Here is a 20,969-nt window from a genome sequence, read left to right on the forward strand (position 1 = left end):
CGTATCTTCAGGTGCTATGAAGAACTCAAGACATACACAGTTCTGCTCAAAGAGAACTATTGGGTGGATTACTTTTAAAAAGAGTGATGATTGGATCACATTTGAGTGATTAAACCTTTACTTGTTGCTCGCTCTTGGAGGTTGAAGTCTTTGTTTGTTTCGCATCGAAATGGATGTAACACACTCTTTCTAAAAATGTTTTCAGGGTCGCACAAGGGTGGAAAACAAGTTTGATTGATTTAAGTTTATTTTAAGTGGAGACATGCATCCAAGTAGGGAGCTCTACTGCAGTACTCGAATGCCTGAAAAGGAAAAGGCCTAAGCCCAATCACTCTCTTTTCACCCAAAAGTTTTTATGAAAAATATGGCAAATTAGGTCAAAGTTCATTAACGGAAGACGATTATTCAGACAGGGAGCTCTACTGTAGTGTCCAAATAATCGGGAAAGAGAAGATCGATACCCAATCAATATTTTTCTTCTATAAGAGAAATGACCTCATTTTGGTAATTATTGTATGTTAATATGGAAGATGAATGTCTGAACTTGGACCTCTACAGTAGTATCCTAACATTCGAAACAAAGAAAGTCTAAACCTAATCAGTTCTTCCATTTTTATTGTGAAAAGATTTTAAAAACAGGGGGAAGACTTGGCGTTGGATCAAGTGTCAGAAGTTTACTTATAAAAGGAATTTGAATGTGGCAGGGGTAGGAAAAGATAGGTTTGATTTGTTTTGAATATGTTTTATAATTTAAGACGACTATTCAAACAAGGAGCTCTGCAACAGTGTTCAAATAATCAGAGATTGGGGAGAGTCAAACTTGATTCAGTTTGTTATCATGTTTTAAGATGAAAGACGAATACCCAAATAGTGAGCTCTACAACAGTATTCGAGTATTCATAAAGGGAAGATGTCTAAATCCAATCACCTTCTTTTTCATTCCAATCTAATATTTATGAAAATAGTTTTTTTAAAGCACAAAACAATTTGACATTGGATCAAGTATTTGAAATTTATTATGAAAGTATTTGATTTTGAATGTCAAAATTATTAGAAATGAAATTTGATTATTTACATATGAGGAGATAGACATAGGTTAAAAGAGAAATTATCTAATCAATCAACTAAACACATTACAAACAACTAAACAAATAATCAAACAATACATTTAGTGACTAAAAACAAATAACTAATTGAGATCTAATCAACTAATCGAGATCTAATCAACTAATCAAATAGACATTCAATAAATTAATTACTAATATGAATTAAAAATAAATAAATAAAAGGGTGTAGAAACAATTGTGTAAGGGTGCAAATATTTACATGTGGTCAGAAATTAGACATGGATAGAGAAACTAGCTAATTACATTAAAATAAACTAAAAAATTAATCAAATAAGTCACTTAACAATTAAAAGTCAATTAATCAACTAATAAATTAATAATTAATTACTAATTTAAAATAATCAAACGGATAAATAAAAGTAAAAAAAAACACACACAAGAAATATGGATGAAAAGTTGCTATTACAATTTTAAAGAAATGATGGTAAAAAGCTATAATAGACATTCCATATTAATTCTAACTATAACTAGACTAAATGAGATGAAAATTTGCAAATTTGGGCATTGTGTTGTATTATACAAAGTGTACCTCCAAATTGCATGAGAATTTAGCATTCAGTAGTATATCCACAAACCAAAATAAACAAACACATTATTTTAACCCTAAGTTTTATAATAAATAAATCAAAACGAAAATAAGAAAGCTAAAGTTCTACTTTTTTTACAACTCAGCCATATAAAATAAAACAAAAACAACAACTCATTTTTTTTACTGAAATCAAAACAAACGTTGCAAGATAAAGAAATCCAAATAGTCTAATCTAAATTTAAGTTTAAGTACCAAATTTCTAATAAATTATATTGAATCATCACTATAACAAAGTAAAGAAAAAACCACACATAAGCCTTACAGTGCCTCAACACATGTAAATTAAAGCAAAAGATTAACTTCAATTTTCAGTAGAACCAACGTGTTTCACAATGACTGTTCCTCTTCTCCAAAAAAAAAACATATATGTACATCAAAACAGCATGAAGGGCGAAAACATCTATTCTACTCAAATAAAAAATATCATTCATCTCTTATGTGAAACAACAACGACCAAACAATAATGGATGATTCAAAATACATAAAGTGCGAATCGATACCTCGGGTTTGTGGTTCGTTCCGGCGAGCATGGAAAAGTTCCGGTTATGAGTTTCTCACGGTTGAGGTGTTGTTTACTGTTCAAATTATTGTTGTTGTTAGTGAAGGAGGCAGTTTCGGTTCTGATGGAGGTTGTTGGTGATTGTTTTGTTTATGAAGTTTGTTGTTTGTTAAGGATGCATAAGCATGAGTGTGGAATTTGTCATGGTTGTTGTTGTGCGCACGGTTGAGGAGGTTTCACGACGATGTTTTATGTGTTGTTCGTGGTGATGAGGGCGACGCAGTTGTGAAAAGTTGAAGAGGGTGGAAAGACAACAGAGAAGAATGGAGAAGGAAAGGCGGATGGAGTTGGTTTTAGTGGCGGAGGGAGGCGTTTATGTGTAGCAATGAGGGTGAGAGGAAGAAGATAGTGATTGAAGGAGAAGAAAAAACCAAAAAAATCTCAATCTTCTTTTTTTCCTTCTGAAAACGAGAGAGTATTTTTTTATGTGTGAGAGAAAAAACATTTATGTGGCCCTCAATTATCCTTTCAATATGCGCTGCATGGCAATCAATTTGTGGAGGGAGAAGAAGATATTTTTACTCTCTTTTCTTTTAAATTAAAACTTGATTCTTAAAGTTTAGAAAAAAGGCTTTAAAAAAACAAAATTATAAATACAAAAAATTAAAAGAATAAAATAAAATTATATCTAAAATATGGTTAATTCTAAATAATCCTACTAATTAAATTGGCTAAAATATAAAAATAATTGGATAAAAAAATGAACAAAAATCGGGCGCAAAGATGCCCGAAAAAATAAATTAACTGTGCCAAAATTATCAGCGTAAAATAAACTTCTCGAAAACATACAAATTTCGATCAGGTTTTGAAATAAAAAATGACCGGTAAGAATGCTCAAGCTGATTAAATAGCGATTGAAAAAGCAGTCAAAAAAATAAAACGAGCACGCCAGATTAAACTACACGAAACGTAGATTAAAAAAACCTGACGTCTGCAAGCTCAATTTTGAGATTTTTTGCCTGCTAATTCAACGTGCAGTTGAGAAATGATTCGGCCGGTCTGTCTGTAGATCCGAAAAATTATTTCGAGTGATATTTAAGCAATATGCGAAACAAAATGCAAGTTGTGACAAGTATAAAATGCAAATGTCTTGTAAATGCGCTGAATCACTAACTGAATAAACATGAACAAACAATCAGATGCAAATGAATCACTCCTGGACCATTTACTTCTAATTCTCAAATACAAACAAAAACCTACGAAGATTCAGATGACGATAATACTCTTGATTGTCACCTTCTGAACCCCTGAAGCATGATGCAAATGGATATAAATAATGCACTGAGATTGAGAAATCAAGTCTTATGACTTCTTAATCAAACAAAATAACTGAATGAATATCATCAAGACCAGATGGAATGCCAATTTTTTTGACTTTTCATCTAAACCCTGATGAAAGCTTTTAACTGATGAAATGCACGACAAAATGGATCGATTTATGCTATCTTGATGCAGACGAAAAAATCAGGGTAAACTTTAGGATATGACAGTATCAATTTAATGTGTTTATGCATATAAGAGAATATCATATATGTCAATATTGCACTTGATCATTGTTGGTACCTTAGGTCCATAAGAGAATGGTTTGGATTGACCAATATACATCCTAAAAACTCATTTTTGACCATTTAAAATCTTTGAGTCGACTCATGCTTTGGAGCGGTCAACTCATTCATGTCTGTCATTTTCTTTGTAACTCACGGGTCTGAACAGGTCGAGTCTTTGAGTCGACTCATTCTTTGGAGCGGTCGACTCATTCATGCATGTCATTTTCTTTGTAACTCACGGGTCTGATCAGATCGAGTCATAGGTCGACTCATTTCTGGAAAAACAAGATGAATAAACTTATCTCCCTGTTTGAGTCGACTCATAACCTGTTTTATTTGAATTGTGTTGCTACGGGTCTGAACAAGTCGAGTCCCTAGTGTGAACAGGTTGAGTGGTCGCTGATTTCGCTCATTTTTCTACTGTGTATTTTTTCTAAAAGTTATGTTGTGTTTTTCACTGGTCCATACATCATATATATATATATATATATATATATATATATATATATATATTCTTGAGTCTCATTTTCATCATAAATGAACAAGAAAAGTGAAAGATATACCCTAAAGTTCCTCTTCATCTTCATTGCATGTTTCAACAACTACACATAACAATTTTTGTTGATCATAGTGCATTGTTGTGGTGATAACGTCCAAATAGGATTGTGTATCTTGGTTTGGGTAGAGGTTTTTAGTGGGTTTTTCTTGAATAAAATCTCAGGGTTTTGTCCTCCAAGATTTGGGCTTTTTTGCACAAATCTTTGCTTCATAGATTCAACCGAGTGAAAGGCTTGAAGAACGGTGGGTTCATTCGAACAAGTAACGGTAACTGGAGGATTGTGAAGAAATGTTTGGGTTCAAGCGTGTCGCGGTCGAAATCAGTCGAGCTAGAATTTTGGAGAACTTGGAGTTCTTGCAATAAGGGAGCTACAATCGAAGGTTTGTTTGGAACGTTTGAAGCACTTGGTTCAATTCGAACCAAGGGGAGAGAAGTGAATAGAATCTACAACAACACTTAAGTTTGCTTGGTGGTGATAATTTCTTCTCTTGTATAAACTTTGTGATTGATAATAAATATCTCAAGTCTAGTTTTAGAATTGGGGGCAGACGTACCCGAAGCGAGGACGATAAGGGAACTGCCTAAACAAATTTAGTGTTGTTCTCTCTTTCTCTAACTCTTTTATTTCTGCATAAATTGAATATTATGTGAAACTAATTGGTAACTTCATCTCGCTTAATTGTTGTCCATTAAAGTTATTTGATCAATTGTTGCAATCACTTTGGTTGTAACTAAGGAAAATTTTGCACAATCAATTCTAGTGAAATTAAGACTTGGTGTAGTGTGCACACCAAGTGTTTGCTAAAATTAACATCACACAAGTTTATGAATATTTTGCTTGTTTTCTCATTGTTTTAATTCATCATTGGTGGTAGCTTTATCAATGATTTGTTTAGTTGATCGATTGATTAAGATTTTTGTTGATTAGCTTTATCTTAGTCATTCCATTAGGTTTCACGCATATCCAATCTTTCTAGTAACAAATCGTTTAGACGATCGTGGTCTAGGGAGCTTTCAAAACTTAAAAAAACAATTTTAAAAAGCGCTAAATTTTTAAATACCTAATCTATTCAATCCCCCTTCTAGATTCGTACTATCATCTAACATGGGGAACGTGTTTTTAACTGAGATTGAGTGCAAAACCCGACCTCAAAAAATCAGAAATGTGTAGTTAGTGAGTGTAATTATTAACGGTAAAACCACATGTTAGCAAGCAAATTTGTGCAACTATTCCTTTCTCGGAAGGTACGAAAAACTACATATGCACACCATTAATCCATTAATTCATCGGGTGTAGATTTGCCAAAAAACTTTGAAAGGAGATTTGAGAGCCTGTACTACCGTCATATAATCTGATTCTAACCAAATTTTCTGCCAACCCTTCTCATCATGAGCGAACTCAATTGCTAAGAAAATGAGAAAATTAGAAATCCCTAAAAACTTGGCATAAGCACCAAGAAACTTTCCATCAAAATCTCTAACAATACCACCACTAGCCGAAGGTCTCGGACCATAAGCAATAGCACCACCATAAACATAAATATTTATAATTACCTAAGATATAAAATCATTTTACACTTTTGAGACATTTCAATTAAATTTACTTTATATATAAAAATAGCAAATATTCTGTCTCTCTTAATTGTTTTGATTAATTCAAGTCTATAATGAAAACCTTGTTTGTCAACACACGCCCAATCATAAATATTAAGCATCTTTCTCTTATATTCTAAAATTTAATAAACCTATATTTATTTTAAAAATACTTATGTATATTTTTATAGTATTAATAAAATATTAATTTACTTCTATTTGATTTTTTTAATTTTTTCTTTACCATAAGAAATATTTTTACAAAATAATTAATAACTTCTCTTTTTCACACAACATTAGTTATATATTTTTAATTTATATAAAATTAACAAGTTATTTGAGATATAAAAGTAATTTACATTTTAATATAAATACACATTTAAGAACCTTGGATACCCCACTGAAGAATTACTATAAATATTAAAATAATAATAATAATAATAATAATAATAAAATTAAATTTATTTCTAATATTTTACAATAAAACTGCAATGATATTATGAATTTTCTTCGTTTTGGTTGATTTTAATGATTCCACTTCGACATTTTATTAACTTGTAAATTATTAATGACTCAAAAACATGTTGGAGGAGAATCACTAAAAATCACATTTTTTATAGAAATATTAATAAATATCATGTTAATTATGTGAGTTGTTAGCAAAAAAACTAAAGAAAAAAATATTTTAATTTAATAATATAAATTTATTTGATATCAAAAGTGTGTGGATATTTTTAGTAAAAATTACTGAGTGGTTACTTATAGTCATTATATTAAAATAAGAAAAATGTTAACGGATGTTCTAAGAACACTCTTGAAGGGTATAAAAATATAAGTTTTTTTAGAAATGCATATATTTACTATATTAAAAATTAAAATAATTAATTTTTTAGAGAATATTTTTTTATATGAAATTCTTAAAGAGTACCCTACAACACTCATCGTTTAAAATTATATCAAAAGTTAAAAAAGGGTGTAACTATTAAAACTTATAATTATGCTCTTTTTTAACCTTTAACTTTATTTAATCTAAGAAAAAATATATTTACCTCCTTTAAGATTTGTTAAAATTACATCGATATGCCATCTTATTTTAAATATGCATCAATTCTTCCTAAATTTATATATATTAATCGAATGTGTAGGTAAATGTCATTTATATTTATAAATTTTTTTATTACAAAAAAAACTAGAGGGTGGTGTTAATGCCATTTTAATAGACATTAGAGAGGGCAGTGCATACTTTAAAACTATAGAGGAAGTTGATGCCATTTTAATAGAGCTCCAGAGATGTGAGTGTAATTTTATTTTTAATATAATAATTATTGGTGATTGTTGATTGGAATAAGTGTTCTAAACCTGTTTCATAGGGAGGGTTAGATATAACTTCCGTTCAAACTCTTAATGAGATCTCTAATTTAAAACTTTGTGGTGATCTTTTCAATTCTAATGACCAATAAGCCAAGATGATGATAGGTAAAGTTCTTAGAGAAAATAGACACATCTCATATCATATATTTTATTCAATTTAGAGTGGATTAAAATGATGGATTGAAGAATTTAAATCTTACACAAAATTTTAGGCTATCATTGGTTCTTGGAGATGGCTGCAAAGTGCCTTGACTCCCGGTGAAGCTTGGTTCAGGTTCTTAATATTCTAGTTTGGGCTCACAATCACCTCAAGGATGCAGTCAAGTGTTGGAGTTAACATTGAACCTTCATTGTTGCATAGGAATTGAAGAAAAAGATGAAAGAATCACACACACAGGGGGGACACAATTGTAACTAACTTTTCTTTCTCAAAACTCAAATCTATTACAATCTGTTACAAATATAACTAACTTTGAGTTTATATACTAACCCAAATTCAAACTCAAATGCAAATGAAAACTCGAACTAACTTGAATTTGAAATACATTTAACACCATATCTTAATTCATATTCAAGATGAAAAATCAACAACACCAATTTCATTCCTCAAATTGATGAAGTTTTCAGTTTTCATTGCCTTGGTCAGTATATCTACAAGTTGCTTTTGAGTGTTGACGTGAACAACCTCAAGCACTCCATTCTTCTATGCAACACTAGATTCTTGGCAAGACTTATGACTAATTTGTTGTATATCATCAACCTGACTAGTTTGATCACCTTGAACTTCAATTTGCTTCTTAAAGCACCATGAAATTAGAGCTCATAGATACATGAATATGTATCTTGTAGTGCTTTTTCTGTCCACTCTATCACCACACCATTCTGAGTTTGAATATCATATCAGCTCAACATCATCTGACACTCCAGATGGAAATAAAATTCCATACCTCAGTGTCCCTTTTACATGCCTTAGTATTATGACTGTAGCTTGGTAATGTGACCACTTTGATTTACTCATAAACCTACTTACCATTCCAACAGCATAACATATGTTAGACCTAATATTATACATATATCTCGGAGAACCAACCAATTATTTGAAGTTTGTAGCATATACATCCTCACCATCAACATCAGAATCTAGCTTATGGTTTATCTCAACAGGTGTCACTGCTGTCTTACAATTCATCAACTCAAATCTCTTCAGCAACTCAAACTCATACTTTAGTTAGTGCATAATGTTTCCCTTATCAGAGTGTAAAATCCCTACCCATATAAAATATCCCATGTTTCCAAGTACAGTCATATCAAATGCATTCATCAACATCTTTTTGAACTTGTTTATCTCAGAAGTACAACTCTCTGTCAAAAGTATGTCATCTACATAAAATACACCAGAATCACATTACCATTAGAAGTATGCTGCAATTACACACCATATTCCATTTCAATTTATTTTGAATCCCATATGCTTGAAAAATGAATCAATTTTCATATTCCAAGCCCTTAAAGCTTATCTCAACTCGTACAAGGCTTTATGCAGCTTCTACACCATCCCTTATTTGTTCTCTATCACAAATACAAGAGGTTGTAACAAATAAAAGTCTTCTTGCAATGTAGCATTTAGAAAAACTGAATTTATACCTAAATGTATCAGAGGTCAACTCCTATTTGCAGCTATAACAATAACCAATCTTATGGTTTCATATCTAGCTATAGGCGCAAACATTTCAAAGTAGTCTAAAATAGACTTTTGTAGAAATCCTATAGCTACTAACCTTGCTTTATGCTTGAAAATTGAACCATCTGACTTCAAATTCATTTTGAAAACCCATCTCACACTGATGGATTTCTTGTTCTTAGGTAGAACCGTCAATTCCCGTGCCTTATTTCTTTTGATTGCCTCAAGTTCTTCCTTCATGGTGTTCACCCACACCTTCTTCTTGAGTGCTTCATTGATGTTGACAGGTTCAAAGTCTACCATCACGGCACACTGTATAACTTGTCCTTAAGATTCAATCTCAGTATCATGTAGTAACTCAAAGTTTACAAGTCTCCTTGGTATCTGTCTAATTCTCTATGGCCTTTGGAACTTCACAAGTTCACCTTTAGAAGCTCCACCTTCAGAGGCAAGATCACCTTCAGCAACTGGATTACCTTCAGAGGCTGGATCACCTTAAGATTCTTATCCACTATCAGAGTCAAAGTCACCTTCAGAGTCAGAGTCACCTTCAGAGTCATAGTTACTTCAGAGGCATAATCTCCTTCGGAGGCAGAATCTTCTTCAGACGCATAATAGGACTCTAGTATTGACACGACACTAGAGTTGGATTGAGACTTGCTCCAATCCCATGTTTCTAATTCTTTCACTTTGACATCTTTGCTGACCTTAACTTTGTTACTGTCTGGAAAATAAAGCTTATATGCACCTATACAGTGGTAACCTATAAGCAACATGACCATGTTTCTGTCATCCAATTTCCTTCTAGTAACATTTGTTATATGTTTGTAACATATAAAACCAAACACCTTAAAATGGCTCACACTTTTATTTCTTCTAGTCCACTTCTCAATTTCATCACCCCATAATGTGTGAGGTAGATTCTTCTCTTTCAACATGCTCATTGTCATGTCAAACGAAGTTCTATTTCTCCTTTCAGCAATACCATTTTGTTGTGAAGTTTATGGAGTAGTCACCATATTCTAAATTCTACTCTCCTCACAAAACTTCTTAAACTCTGTTAAATTGAACTCACCTCTACCATCGGTTATAAGGATCTTTGACGTTTATCCACATTGATTTTTAGCCTTCATTTTGAACTTTTTGAACTATGTAAACACCTCGTATTTAAACTTTATGAGTGCTAGCCATGTCATTCTTATAAACTCATCCACAAATGACACAAAATACTTGTTTCCCCCAAGTGAAGGTACCTCAAATGACCCACATACATTAGAATGCACCACACCCAAAACATGAGTTTCTCTTGGAGGCATTTTTGATGAGAATGGCAATCTTGGTTTCTTGCCTCTCATGCATATATCACATGATTTATCTGGTGCCAAAATCTTTAGAATTCCATGTACCAGATTCTTTGAACTTATATGTCCTAAGCTTCTGAAATTCATATGTCCAAATCTTTTGTGCCACTACTCACTTTCCCCTTCAACACTTTTCTCACTAAGGTATTGAGTGTCTGTTATTCCAACGTTCACCTTGAATGTCCCGTTTCTTCCCAGTTCATACTGCATAATCAAGATATTATCCTTTATGGTTACTGAAAAAGCTTTTTCAAGAAACTGACCTACACTCATCAGATTGCTATTCATGCCAGGAACATATCATACATCCTTAATTAGTACAATTTTGCCATTGTTCAAGTTCACTTTGACATTTCCCATTCCTTCAGCATTCAGATACTCATCATCAACACATATGATATTGGTATTTCTGCTAGAGTCAAAATTAACCAGCCATTGCTTGTTTCCAATTAGGTGATTTGAGCAGCCAATGTTCACATGCCATCAGTCTACCATTGTTTTACATGCATTCTCAGATGCCATCAAAAGCACAGGTTCATCATCAGAATCTCCTCTGGCTATGTTGGCTTCTTCACCCTTGCTAACCTTGTTTAACCAACAATTAGAAGCAAAATGGCCAAACTTGTTGCAACTATAGCATTAAACCTTTCTCTTATAAAACTTCTCCTTTCCCTTATGAACATTCTTATGTTTCTTCTCATATGGATTGGAGAGTTATGACTTATGAGAACCACCGCCATTCTTTTTCTTATTCTCTAGCCATGCTTGCTTCTAGATCATATAGACAAAAGAAGATTTCAGAGTCTAAGCTTTCAGAGCCATTTTAGTTTCCCTTTCAGAGTTTCTTCCAGTCATATGCAAATCTTGTGCCTTTAAACTACTCTAAAGCTCTTCAACTCCCATGGTACTAGTGTCTTTCGAATGTTTTATGGCTACAACTAAGTAATCAAACTGAGGAGTAAGTGATCTTAATACCTTTTCAATGATTACTTGTTCAGAGAGCATTTCTCCACAAGACTTCATCTCATTCATGACCACAATCACTCTAGAGATGTAATCATGCATCTTCTCATTGTTCTTCATGCTGAGATTTTGCGTAGGGACTGCAACTTTACTTTCTTCATTGATGCATCACCACCATAGCATTACACCAGTGTATCCAACGCCGCCTTTTCCATCACCGAATCAACAATTTTCTTAAACACCTTTGTATCCATACACTGATGCATATAATGCCTTCTGGTACTTTTTTCTCATTTCACGTTGCACATTTCTTTGCGATTTTATTGCATTTTCTGTAACCAACGTGTAACCGTCATTGACGAGATCAAGAACATCTTGAGCGCCAAACAACACACACACCTGAATCGACCACTGATTCTAATTTTTTCCTTAGAATACTAGAAGCTTTGTATTCAAACTACCATTTCTGACATTCAACTTGGTTCTTGTGCAAATTCTCACCAATACTCATGTTTCCCAAATCCTGAGAACCAAGATATGTGGTTCTCTTCGATTTTGATCTTCAATTCAACATGAATTTAAGGAACAAAATCAATCACACAACTCACTTACACTCGTATTTCTTGTGAATCAGAACTAGACTCTGATACCAATTGTTGGAGTTAATACTAAACCTCCAATGTTGCACAAGAATTGAAGAAAAATATGAAAGAATTATATATATATATATATATATATATATATATATATATATATATATATATATATATATATATATATATATATATATATATATATATATATATATATATATATATATATATATATATATATATATATATAGAGAGAAGAGAGAGAGAGAGAGAGAGAGAGAGAGAGAGAGAGAGAGAGAGATGTAACTGTAACTAACTTTTCTTTCTCAAATCTCAAAACTCAAATCTATTACATTTGTTACAAATGTAACTAACTTTGGATTTATATACTAACCCAAATTTAAACTCAAATTCAAATTCAAACTCAAACTAAATTAAATTTGAATTACATTTAACATCAAGGATTTTATCTTTAATCACCATTATGTAGATTCATTAATGGAGATACTCGAGTTTAATTCACATTCTTGTTGAATAACTAAGGAGAATACCTTGTCAATATCAGGTAGATTCATCATCATGACTTGAGACTTAGAGTGTGCAAAACATTCATTTAGGCCTTTAAAGAATTGAATTGCATAGTCTTGTTCATGGTAAGTCTTAGCAGAATCAACACCACCACAAGAACATGCAAATGAACAAGTACAACGAGGAAGGGGGCGATAAATTTCGAGTTCATCCCAAAACACTTTCAATTGAGTAAAGTATTCAGATACATTAAGAGTACCTTGGCGGAAGCGATACAGTTCTTCTTGGATGTTTGAGATGCGAATGATATCGCTATGTGAAAACCTAATTCGGAGATCTTCCAAACACCAGATGCAATGTCAATCCATAAAACATACTTCGGAATTGAATTAGAAATTGATCGCTGGATAGTGTTTACCTTGAAAAATGGTAAACAATTGATCTTCCAAATTTCTAAATTTGGTCACTTACAGGATCGATCAGATTGATCCTAGGACATGTGCTAAATTTGTCATAAGCGTAACGTTGAAAAATGATCGAACTAAACATCAAATCGAAGCGTTAAATAAAAACTAAAGACAAAAGAGTGACTTGAACAAAAGAACAATCTTAAATCAGTATTTAGAACTATTAAAGAAGAAGTAAATGACGGGGATTGTAGAAGGATTGAAAGCAATCAAAAAGGTTGGTAAGTGCTGGAATCTTTAAGAATGTAAGGTAAAAGTTTAAAGTAACGAAAGGAACTAAAGATCTTTAAACTTGTAAATGACGAAGTAAGAAATAAAGTGTTTGAGAGTAAAAAGCAAGGAAAGATATTTCTGAAAAGAAAGTAAAGATAACTTTGTAATGCTTTGAAATGATTAAACAATGGTGTAGACAACGTACATTCTACGTTTTACAGTTCTTCTTCACACGAATATTTAGTAAATTTGCAGGGTTTTGTACACAATTTGACACACTTTTCTAACTCTAAGACCCTATATTTATACTGAATCGAAATAACCGCTTTGAGGGTTCTTCAATCACGTCGATACATGTGGCGTTCTGCATGCGTATGTTCGCTCACTCTGCTTCCACGTGTATCCTTGCGGTTTCTAACGAAGATACTCTTCCCTCCTTTATTTAAATTTCAAATCTTTGATCGAAACCATTTTTTAACCACTCCTTAAGGAACCACTCCGAAATTTCAGCTATAAGCTTGATCTTTATTTAATCAGCTAAGCCAGTCTACCTTTAGCTGGTCGAATCACCTCTTAGTGAAAGCCAAATGTACATGCTTTCCAATTTTGGTAATTTTGAAGTGGGCGTCAAAAATTTGAGCTAACAGATTGCCCCCAAAAAAATGTCATTTTCGACATACAAGAGAGAAAGACATTTTTTGAGACCTTACTTCGACGCCTCAATGGATGATACTGCCACGTGTCTCAATGTTGGAAAAACCTTTAAGTTCCTCCATTTGTCTGGTGATGTCAGCGTCATCATTGTTTTTTCCTACTCACGTCTTTTCAGCCCACAACAGAATCTTTTCCCCTCATCATGTTTCCTAGCTTCTAGGAAATCATGGCTATAACATTAATTTCCATTTTCACTACACTTCCCAAGGGATACACGTGTCCCATTAACTTGTCTACCATTAATTTTGATTTGAAATGTCTCTATGTAGGTCTATAAAACCCAATTACTTACCCATTTCAGAACTTCGTCACATTCTCTGCATTTTCAAACGTTCAAGTCTTCTTTTCTCCCAATCATTTCTAACTGAAACCCAAATTTTCGCTTTTTTAAACCTTAACGATGGATGATTTAAATAGAACTCTCAAGGGAACATGAGTTTCTTTCAAAACTACTGTCAATAGGTCCAAAGCTCTGAAGAAAATTTCTGAACTTCCGTCATTTGCTACTTTATCCGCCCCTTGCAGTTGGTAATCGTTAGTACCTACCATAACCTCAGACAGAGGAACAACACCAGATTTATGCTTCTCATGTACTCATTCCTGTTTCTGTCTCTAATAAAACTGATGCATTATCTGGACCTCTAGCAGATTTAGACACTGATACCAGCAAGCTTAGAGAGTTTTTTCCGTCTTACCATAAATGCAAACCCATAGGACAAGCTAAAAACCTTAGGACTTCTTCTTCTGAAAACACCCCGGCTGAAAACGCTATAAATTTGAGGTTTATGAATAATGGTTTTAGAGCCTTTCGTACCACCCCAACTTTCAAAGATCCCACTGGTTACTCCAATTGGTTAAACAAAATAGAGAAACAAAAATCTCAGGCTTGGAAAGATATAAGGGTATACAACCTTATTATGCTGTCGAAATTGGACCTGGATTATAGTAACCCTATGTTAGTTTCTTCGCTATACTTTTGGGACAATACACACTATACCTTCCACCTGCCTTGTGGAATGGTCACACCCACACTTTTCGACATAGCCGCTATCATAGGGCTGAAACCCACTGGCCACACTTATGATCCTGATGTTGTCTCCATAGATACCATTGCCTTTTCAACTACAAGAGCAACATATTCAACACATATAGCCCACTATTATGATAAAGACACCGAAATTGTCTCTACTATGGAGCATATAGCTTTCCTGGCTCTGTGGTTGTCGCACTCTGCGTTTTGCTCGAAATCACTACAAGTGGCCAATAAATATCTCCTCTTGCTAATCAACTGCATGCGGGGCATGATGTCTGCTTAAGTAAGATGATTTTGGCTAGCCTGTATGAATCCTTGAGCGACAGAGTGGCTCAACTAAAGAATTTAGGGGACAAAGGGAATCTTCTGTTGTCTGGCCCTTTTTGGTTATTACAACTTTGGCTCAATTCCACGTTCGAGGCCAATATTCCCAAAAAGGACCTCGTCGACGAAGATACTGAAGAAATCAGACACAGGAGAGTCGAAGGACCGAGGTTAGCTCAAATAACCCCCAGGGACAAAGGACAGGCTCTTCAATCAACCTTCATGAGTTACATCATGATGTTCGCTAAAAGTCATAATGTTACTTCGAGTATGGCTCCCTTCGCTCTCAAGAAAGTTGGCTCTAGATGGTTTACCAGGACTTTTCCTTCTTCATCTAAAAAGCAAGAGACAAAATCCTTGATAATTTGGGAAGCCTTCTTGACGCCTCAGATCCTTACCCTTCGGTTTAACCCTTCAAAAGTCCAAGTCACACTGATAACTTACCAGTCCAACCTTGTTGCTCAACAATTTGGGTTGGTCCAGGTCTTCCCGAAATGGTTATACGATAAGAAGAGTAGCCTCCTCCTTCACAATGCCGTTCATACTGAAACCACAACTTTTAAACAAATAGCCAAGTATACTGGCAGGACCCAGTTGACTCCATTTCATTTCGAGCCTAGCTTCCTTTGTAGTCGAGAATTTGGGAAGTGGTGGGCCAAGTATTACATCGAGGAATTTTGCGATGTTACTTCCTTTATTCAACTGTTTGACAAAGCTTTTCTCCTTGTGCAGGAAAAGACCAAGAAAGGTACTTATACGCTTATAAAAGAAATTCAAGCTTTTCAAAACTACTTTGAAACTGCCTATCGATCTTATGATCTTAGTCGAACCATCCGCGAAGCATCTGTTACGCTCAAAGAGAAGTTTTCAAAGAAAATAGAAACTTTAAATATTCCTTCATACGTCCCTTGTTAGAAACGCTATGAAATGGCTCTTAAATTATTTCCCCCAAAGTTTCCTCCACTGCCAAATGCTGACTTCAGAGGGGCTCTTGCACCCCCATTCCCAGATTGGTTCATTTATGGAGATTCCATTAAATTCCTTCGACAACAATCTCAAAAAAAGGCTCAGCGGGTGGTTGCGACTAAACACACTTTAGGCAGTTTCAAAAGGCACCTTCATATAGGGATCGAATATGTCCGAGTCGAATCGGTCATATGTGAAGGTGTGATACAAGGGACTTCCCTCGAAGTAGATTCCCTTTGACTTGCTTTTAACTAACGCTGACCGTTTCTTCTTGTTTTTTATCTAGCTATCAGGATCCTCCCCAAAAATCACACCAACAAAAGACCCATCGACTCGAAGGTTGAAGGAAGTAGAAAACCTGCAAAGGTACCTCTCTTTCTTTGTTCCTTTATCCTTGTTATACATTGATGATAACATTTAATGCTTGGTTCAGGTTGCTCGAAAACCTCCGGTGAGTCCCCTACAAATCCAAAAACCCACTGCTACCCCCATCGTCGTGGATTCTGACGAAGATGACCTGTCGCTTGTTCTGGATCTCACTTCGAGGAAGAGGAATCCACAGCCGAAACCCATCGACCTCTCGAATAAACCGAACACAAAACTCTCAAGAAAAAGGCCCGTTGCACTTGTTATCCAAGAACCTACTCCTGAAGAAATGGAAAGAGTAGCAATGACTCAAAGTGAGAACGACAATTCTAGCCCCGGGGTCGAAGGTTATAAGGTATCCCCCACTTCTCTTCACTTTATTTCACTTGTTTGCTTCTTTTAGTCATTTACACCTTCTGCTTGTATTGATTTTAGGGTGACGCGAGCACCATCATTCCTCCCAAGAAAGCTGCCTCTGCGTCAAATGTTTTGAACAACGCTGGCGAACCTACATATCGACCATCCTCTGAAAATAGGTCCATGAGCGAGATTAATCAACCTCCAACTGGTACCCTCGATGCTTCGCCACCAAAAACCACTACTCAACATTCTCATAACCGTGACTCTGGTCATGAGACTGACTCGAGCGAGGAAAATAAGGCCCAAGGTAATCCAATCCCTACGGCTGAGGATGAACTAGCTGATGATGAAGAAACCCCCGGGGCTGGTCTACACACAACGACATAAATGAATGAGCCTCAGGGCGAGGGATGGGGCGTCGAAGACATGGTGGTAGAGGAAGCGGTTGAAGGGAATTTGGCGACTAACCATGATAAAGTCGAGAGCCAAACAAAAGGAAAAGCCAATTTGGGTGAAGAACATGCTCGAACTCAAACCCCTGCAGTGGGCGACAATCCAACGGTTGGTGTTTCGTCAAGTAGCATTGGTGCCCTTTCTGCAGAAAAGTTGGCTATCTTAAAGCGAAACCATCCACTGGAGTATTTAAAGGCGATGCTAAATTGCAGGGAGAGTTCTTCTGATCAGAGTCATAACACTTCAATGTCAGAAGATCAACCTTCGAGCACCTCTGTGGGCAAGATCCTTTCTAAAATCAAGGACAAAGTCTTTAAGGGTGACTTGTTTCTATTGCTGTTGGCTGATCCTTCTGCCCCTTTAACTTTGAAAGCTCTTCTTAGCCAAGTTAAGTTGCTAGAAGCCTCCCCTGAAGTGGTGAACGTTATTCTGGAGATAGGGACCATGATCGACCAAGCTGTCGCTGATCACAAGTTGCTACCTCACCTTACGGGAGAGATAGAGAAAAAATCTGGTTCTGAGGCTGCAGCTTGGCATGCTGCTACCGAATATACCAATAAGTCCATGGAGTCAGAACAAATGAAGCAAAATAATAAAGAGAAAGTCGATGCTCATGATCATAACATTGCTTCCTGGAGACAACAAATATCAGAACTGCAGGCCAAAATCTCTGATGCTGAAAAGGACAAGCAACAACTGTTGGAATTTGATGATGCTTCGATGGCTCAAGATCTATCACCTGGCATGGAGTTTGTCGAAAAATCTCGACAGCTTGAATCTGACGTCAAACTCCTTCGCTCAAAAAGATCTTGGTGCGAAAAACGGTTGGATCTCCTCAAAGCCAAGTATCTTCAGATTAAAGCCAATCTTCCCTTTTAATGCTATTCTTATTTGTCTGATGATGTAACAAAATTTCTCCTTGTAGTAAATATTGGTTTTTTGGCCTTATGACTTTATTATTACCATTTTGGCTTTTGCTTTATTTACGCGGTTACTCGTCTCTTATTTTTACCTCTTGGATTTTCGGTTGGTATTTTTTCAAATACTTCCCGTTTATTCTTAGAATCCTCCTATCTTCCCTGAGCTCTTCGATCCCATAGGCACCATTAGAAAAAATCTGCAGAATTTGGAAAGGGCCTTCCCACTTTGGGGACCACTTTCCCAAGGCTCTATCTTTTCGATCCATTGGAAGGATCACTTTCCAGACCAAATCTCCAGGCGTAAAGCTTTTAACTTTAACTTTCTTATTATAAGAGACTTCTATCCTTTTCTTTTGTTGCCTTAGCAATTCTAAGGCACTTAACCTTTCCTCGTCCAAATCGACCAATTCATCCAACATCATGCTCCAATATGATTCTGTGGGGAGTTCATGCTGCCTCTGGATCCTTAGTGATTGCAGGTGGATTTCTACTGGCAAGACAACATCACGACCAAAAGTTAGTCGAAAAGGGGCCGACTTAGTAGCCTCTTTAGGGGACGTGCGACATGCCCATAAAATTTGGTCTAGAGTCTTGTGCCAATTCTTAGGTTTTTTTCCTACATGTTTTTTAATCAAACCAATGATCAACTTATTGGCAGCTTTAACTTGTCCATTAGCCTGAGCATAATAGGGTGTCGACGTTACCAATTTGAAACCCATGTCCGTGGCGAACTCCTGCATCTTCCAACCAGTAAATACTGATCCTTGATCCGTTGTGATTGTTTCTAGAATTCTAAACCTATAAATAATATACTTTTGAATGAATTTGATCACATCCTCTTGGCTCACATTTGGCAAAGGTATGGCTTCAATCCATTTTGTGAAATAATCAAATCCTACCAATATGTACCTTTGACTTTTTGATGAGGGAGGTCGAATTTCTCTGATCAAGTCCAAAGCCCAACCTCTAAATGGCCACGGTTTGATGATAGAATGTAATTTTTTTGCAGGGACATGTTGTATGCCTGCATGCACCTGGCACTCTTGACAGCCTTTCACGAATTCAATGCAGTCTTTCAACATAGTAGGCCAATACACTCCTTGTCGAAATAAAATCCATTTCTTCTTATGCATGACTTGGTGTGCCCCACATGTTCCACTATGTACAGTTGAAAGGGCAAAGTATGCCTCTAACTCACTAAGGCATTTCAACAAAATTCCTTCAGGAGATTTCTTAAACAACTCTGAACCCAAAAGAACATAACTTAATGCTCGATACCTGGTTTTTCGATCAGTAGAGGCTGTGGGATTCTGTAGGTATACTACTATTGGTTTTCTCCAGTCTTCATCTGCCAAGCTGTCTATCGCCAATATTTCAAAATTTCCCTCATCAGCACATCCTAATCTTGTCTATTCTAAATCCAGGGGAGTTAATCTGGTTGCCACTACCTTTCCTCTGACTTCTATGACTTTGTGCAACTTTTTTCTCGAAATTTTATACCCATATGCGATTTGGCCCAGGTCATTAGCTATCATGTTCTCTATTCGTGGTATATGTCGAATATAAACCATTTCGAACATTTTCAACAATCGACTGGCGATTATAAAATACATGATCAGATTCTCTTTAACACACCTATATTCTTTCGTGATCTATTTTATGACTAGCTTTGAGTCTCCCATTATCTCGACCCGAGTTGCCCCCAATTCCAACAATATTTCAAGTCCTGCTATGAGGGCTTCGTATTCAGCTTCCTTATTTGAACAAATACCTTCTACTTTATATTGGAATGTCGTCGAAATTTTATTTGGAGAAATAATTACGACTCTGACACCTGTGCCATTTTTATAGCTAGATCCGCCGAAGTATAGCTTCCACGACCCTAATTCAACATAGTTCAAAGCGGCAGCGTCAATGAAGTGATCAAATATAAAGTTTGCTACTACTTGGCCTTTCACAACTTTTAATGGCATATATGTTAAGGAAAATTCAGTCAATGCCAATGTCCATTTCCCAATTCGACTATGCAAAGTTGGTTTAGATAACATATGTTTAATAATATCATAATGAGATGAAACATACACGTCAACATGTTTGATATAATGCTTCAATTTTGTACAAGAGAAATATAAGGATAAACATAACTTTTCGATCATGCTATACCTAGTTTTTGCATCGTTTAAAACCCTGCAGAGGTAATAAATAGCTCTCTCGACACCATTATCATCCTCTTGCACTAACATGCTCCCTAAGGTTTTATCAGATGCAGAAATGTACAATCTCATACTTTTATTTCTACAAGATGGCGTCAAAATTGATGGGTGGCTCAAGTACGCTTTGATCTTATCGAACGCCACTTGCCGAGCTTTCCCCCATTCGAACACCTCCTTATTGAGTCGAAGCAAAGGCGAAAATGCTTGCGTCTTCCCACTAAGGTTTGAGATAAATCTCCTTAGGAAATTGATTTTGCCCAACAGTGACTGCAAACCTTTCTTTGTTGATGGTGCTTTCGCTTCTATGATGGCTTTGGTTTTATTCTGGTTTATTTTGATCCCTCTTTTATGGACCACAAAACCTAGAAAATCCCCATCCTGCACACAAAAAACATATTTTAGAGGGTTCATTTTTAAACCATATTTTCTCATTCGTTCAAAAGACATTCGAAGGTGTTCTATATGACTC

The 20,969-nt window shown here is 35.3% G+C and overlaps 1 protein-coding gene across 1 annotated transcript; it reads right to left on the reverse strand.

Moving 5' to 3' along the window:
- Window positions 1-18,358: 18,358 nt before the first annotated feature.
- LOC127078972 (uncharacterized) lies at window positions 18,359-19,369 on the reverse strand. The gene has a single exon (XM_051019390.1). It carries the CDS (start codon window positions 19,367-19,369, stop codon window positions 18,359-18,361), a length of 1,011 nt encoding a protein of 336 aa, XP_050875347.1.
- Window positions 19,370-20,969: the final 1,600 nt, after the last annotated feature.

Source organism: Lathyrus oleraceus, chromosome 5, assembly GCF_024323335.1.
Source record: "Lathyrus oleraceus cultivar Zhongwan6 chromosome 5, CAAS_Psat_ZW6_1.0, whole genome shotgun sequence".
NCBI classification, from domain to species: domain Eukaryota; kingdom Viridiplantae; phylum Streptophyta; class Magnoliopsida; order Fabales; family Fabaceae; genus Lathyrus; species Lathyrus oleraceus.

What these genes read in the sequence shown, in the direction of transcription:
- LOC127078972 (XM_051019390.1), bottom strand. Translation starts at nt 19,369, where the DNA reads ATGTTGAAAGACTGCATTGAATTCGTGAAAGGCTGTCAAGAGTGCCAG.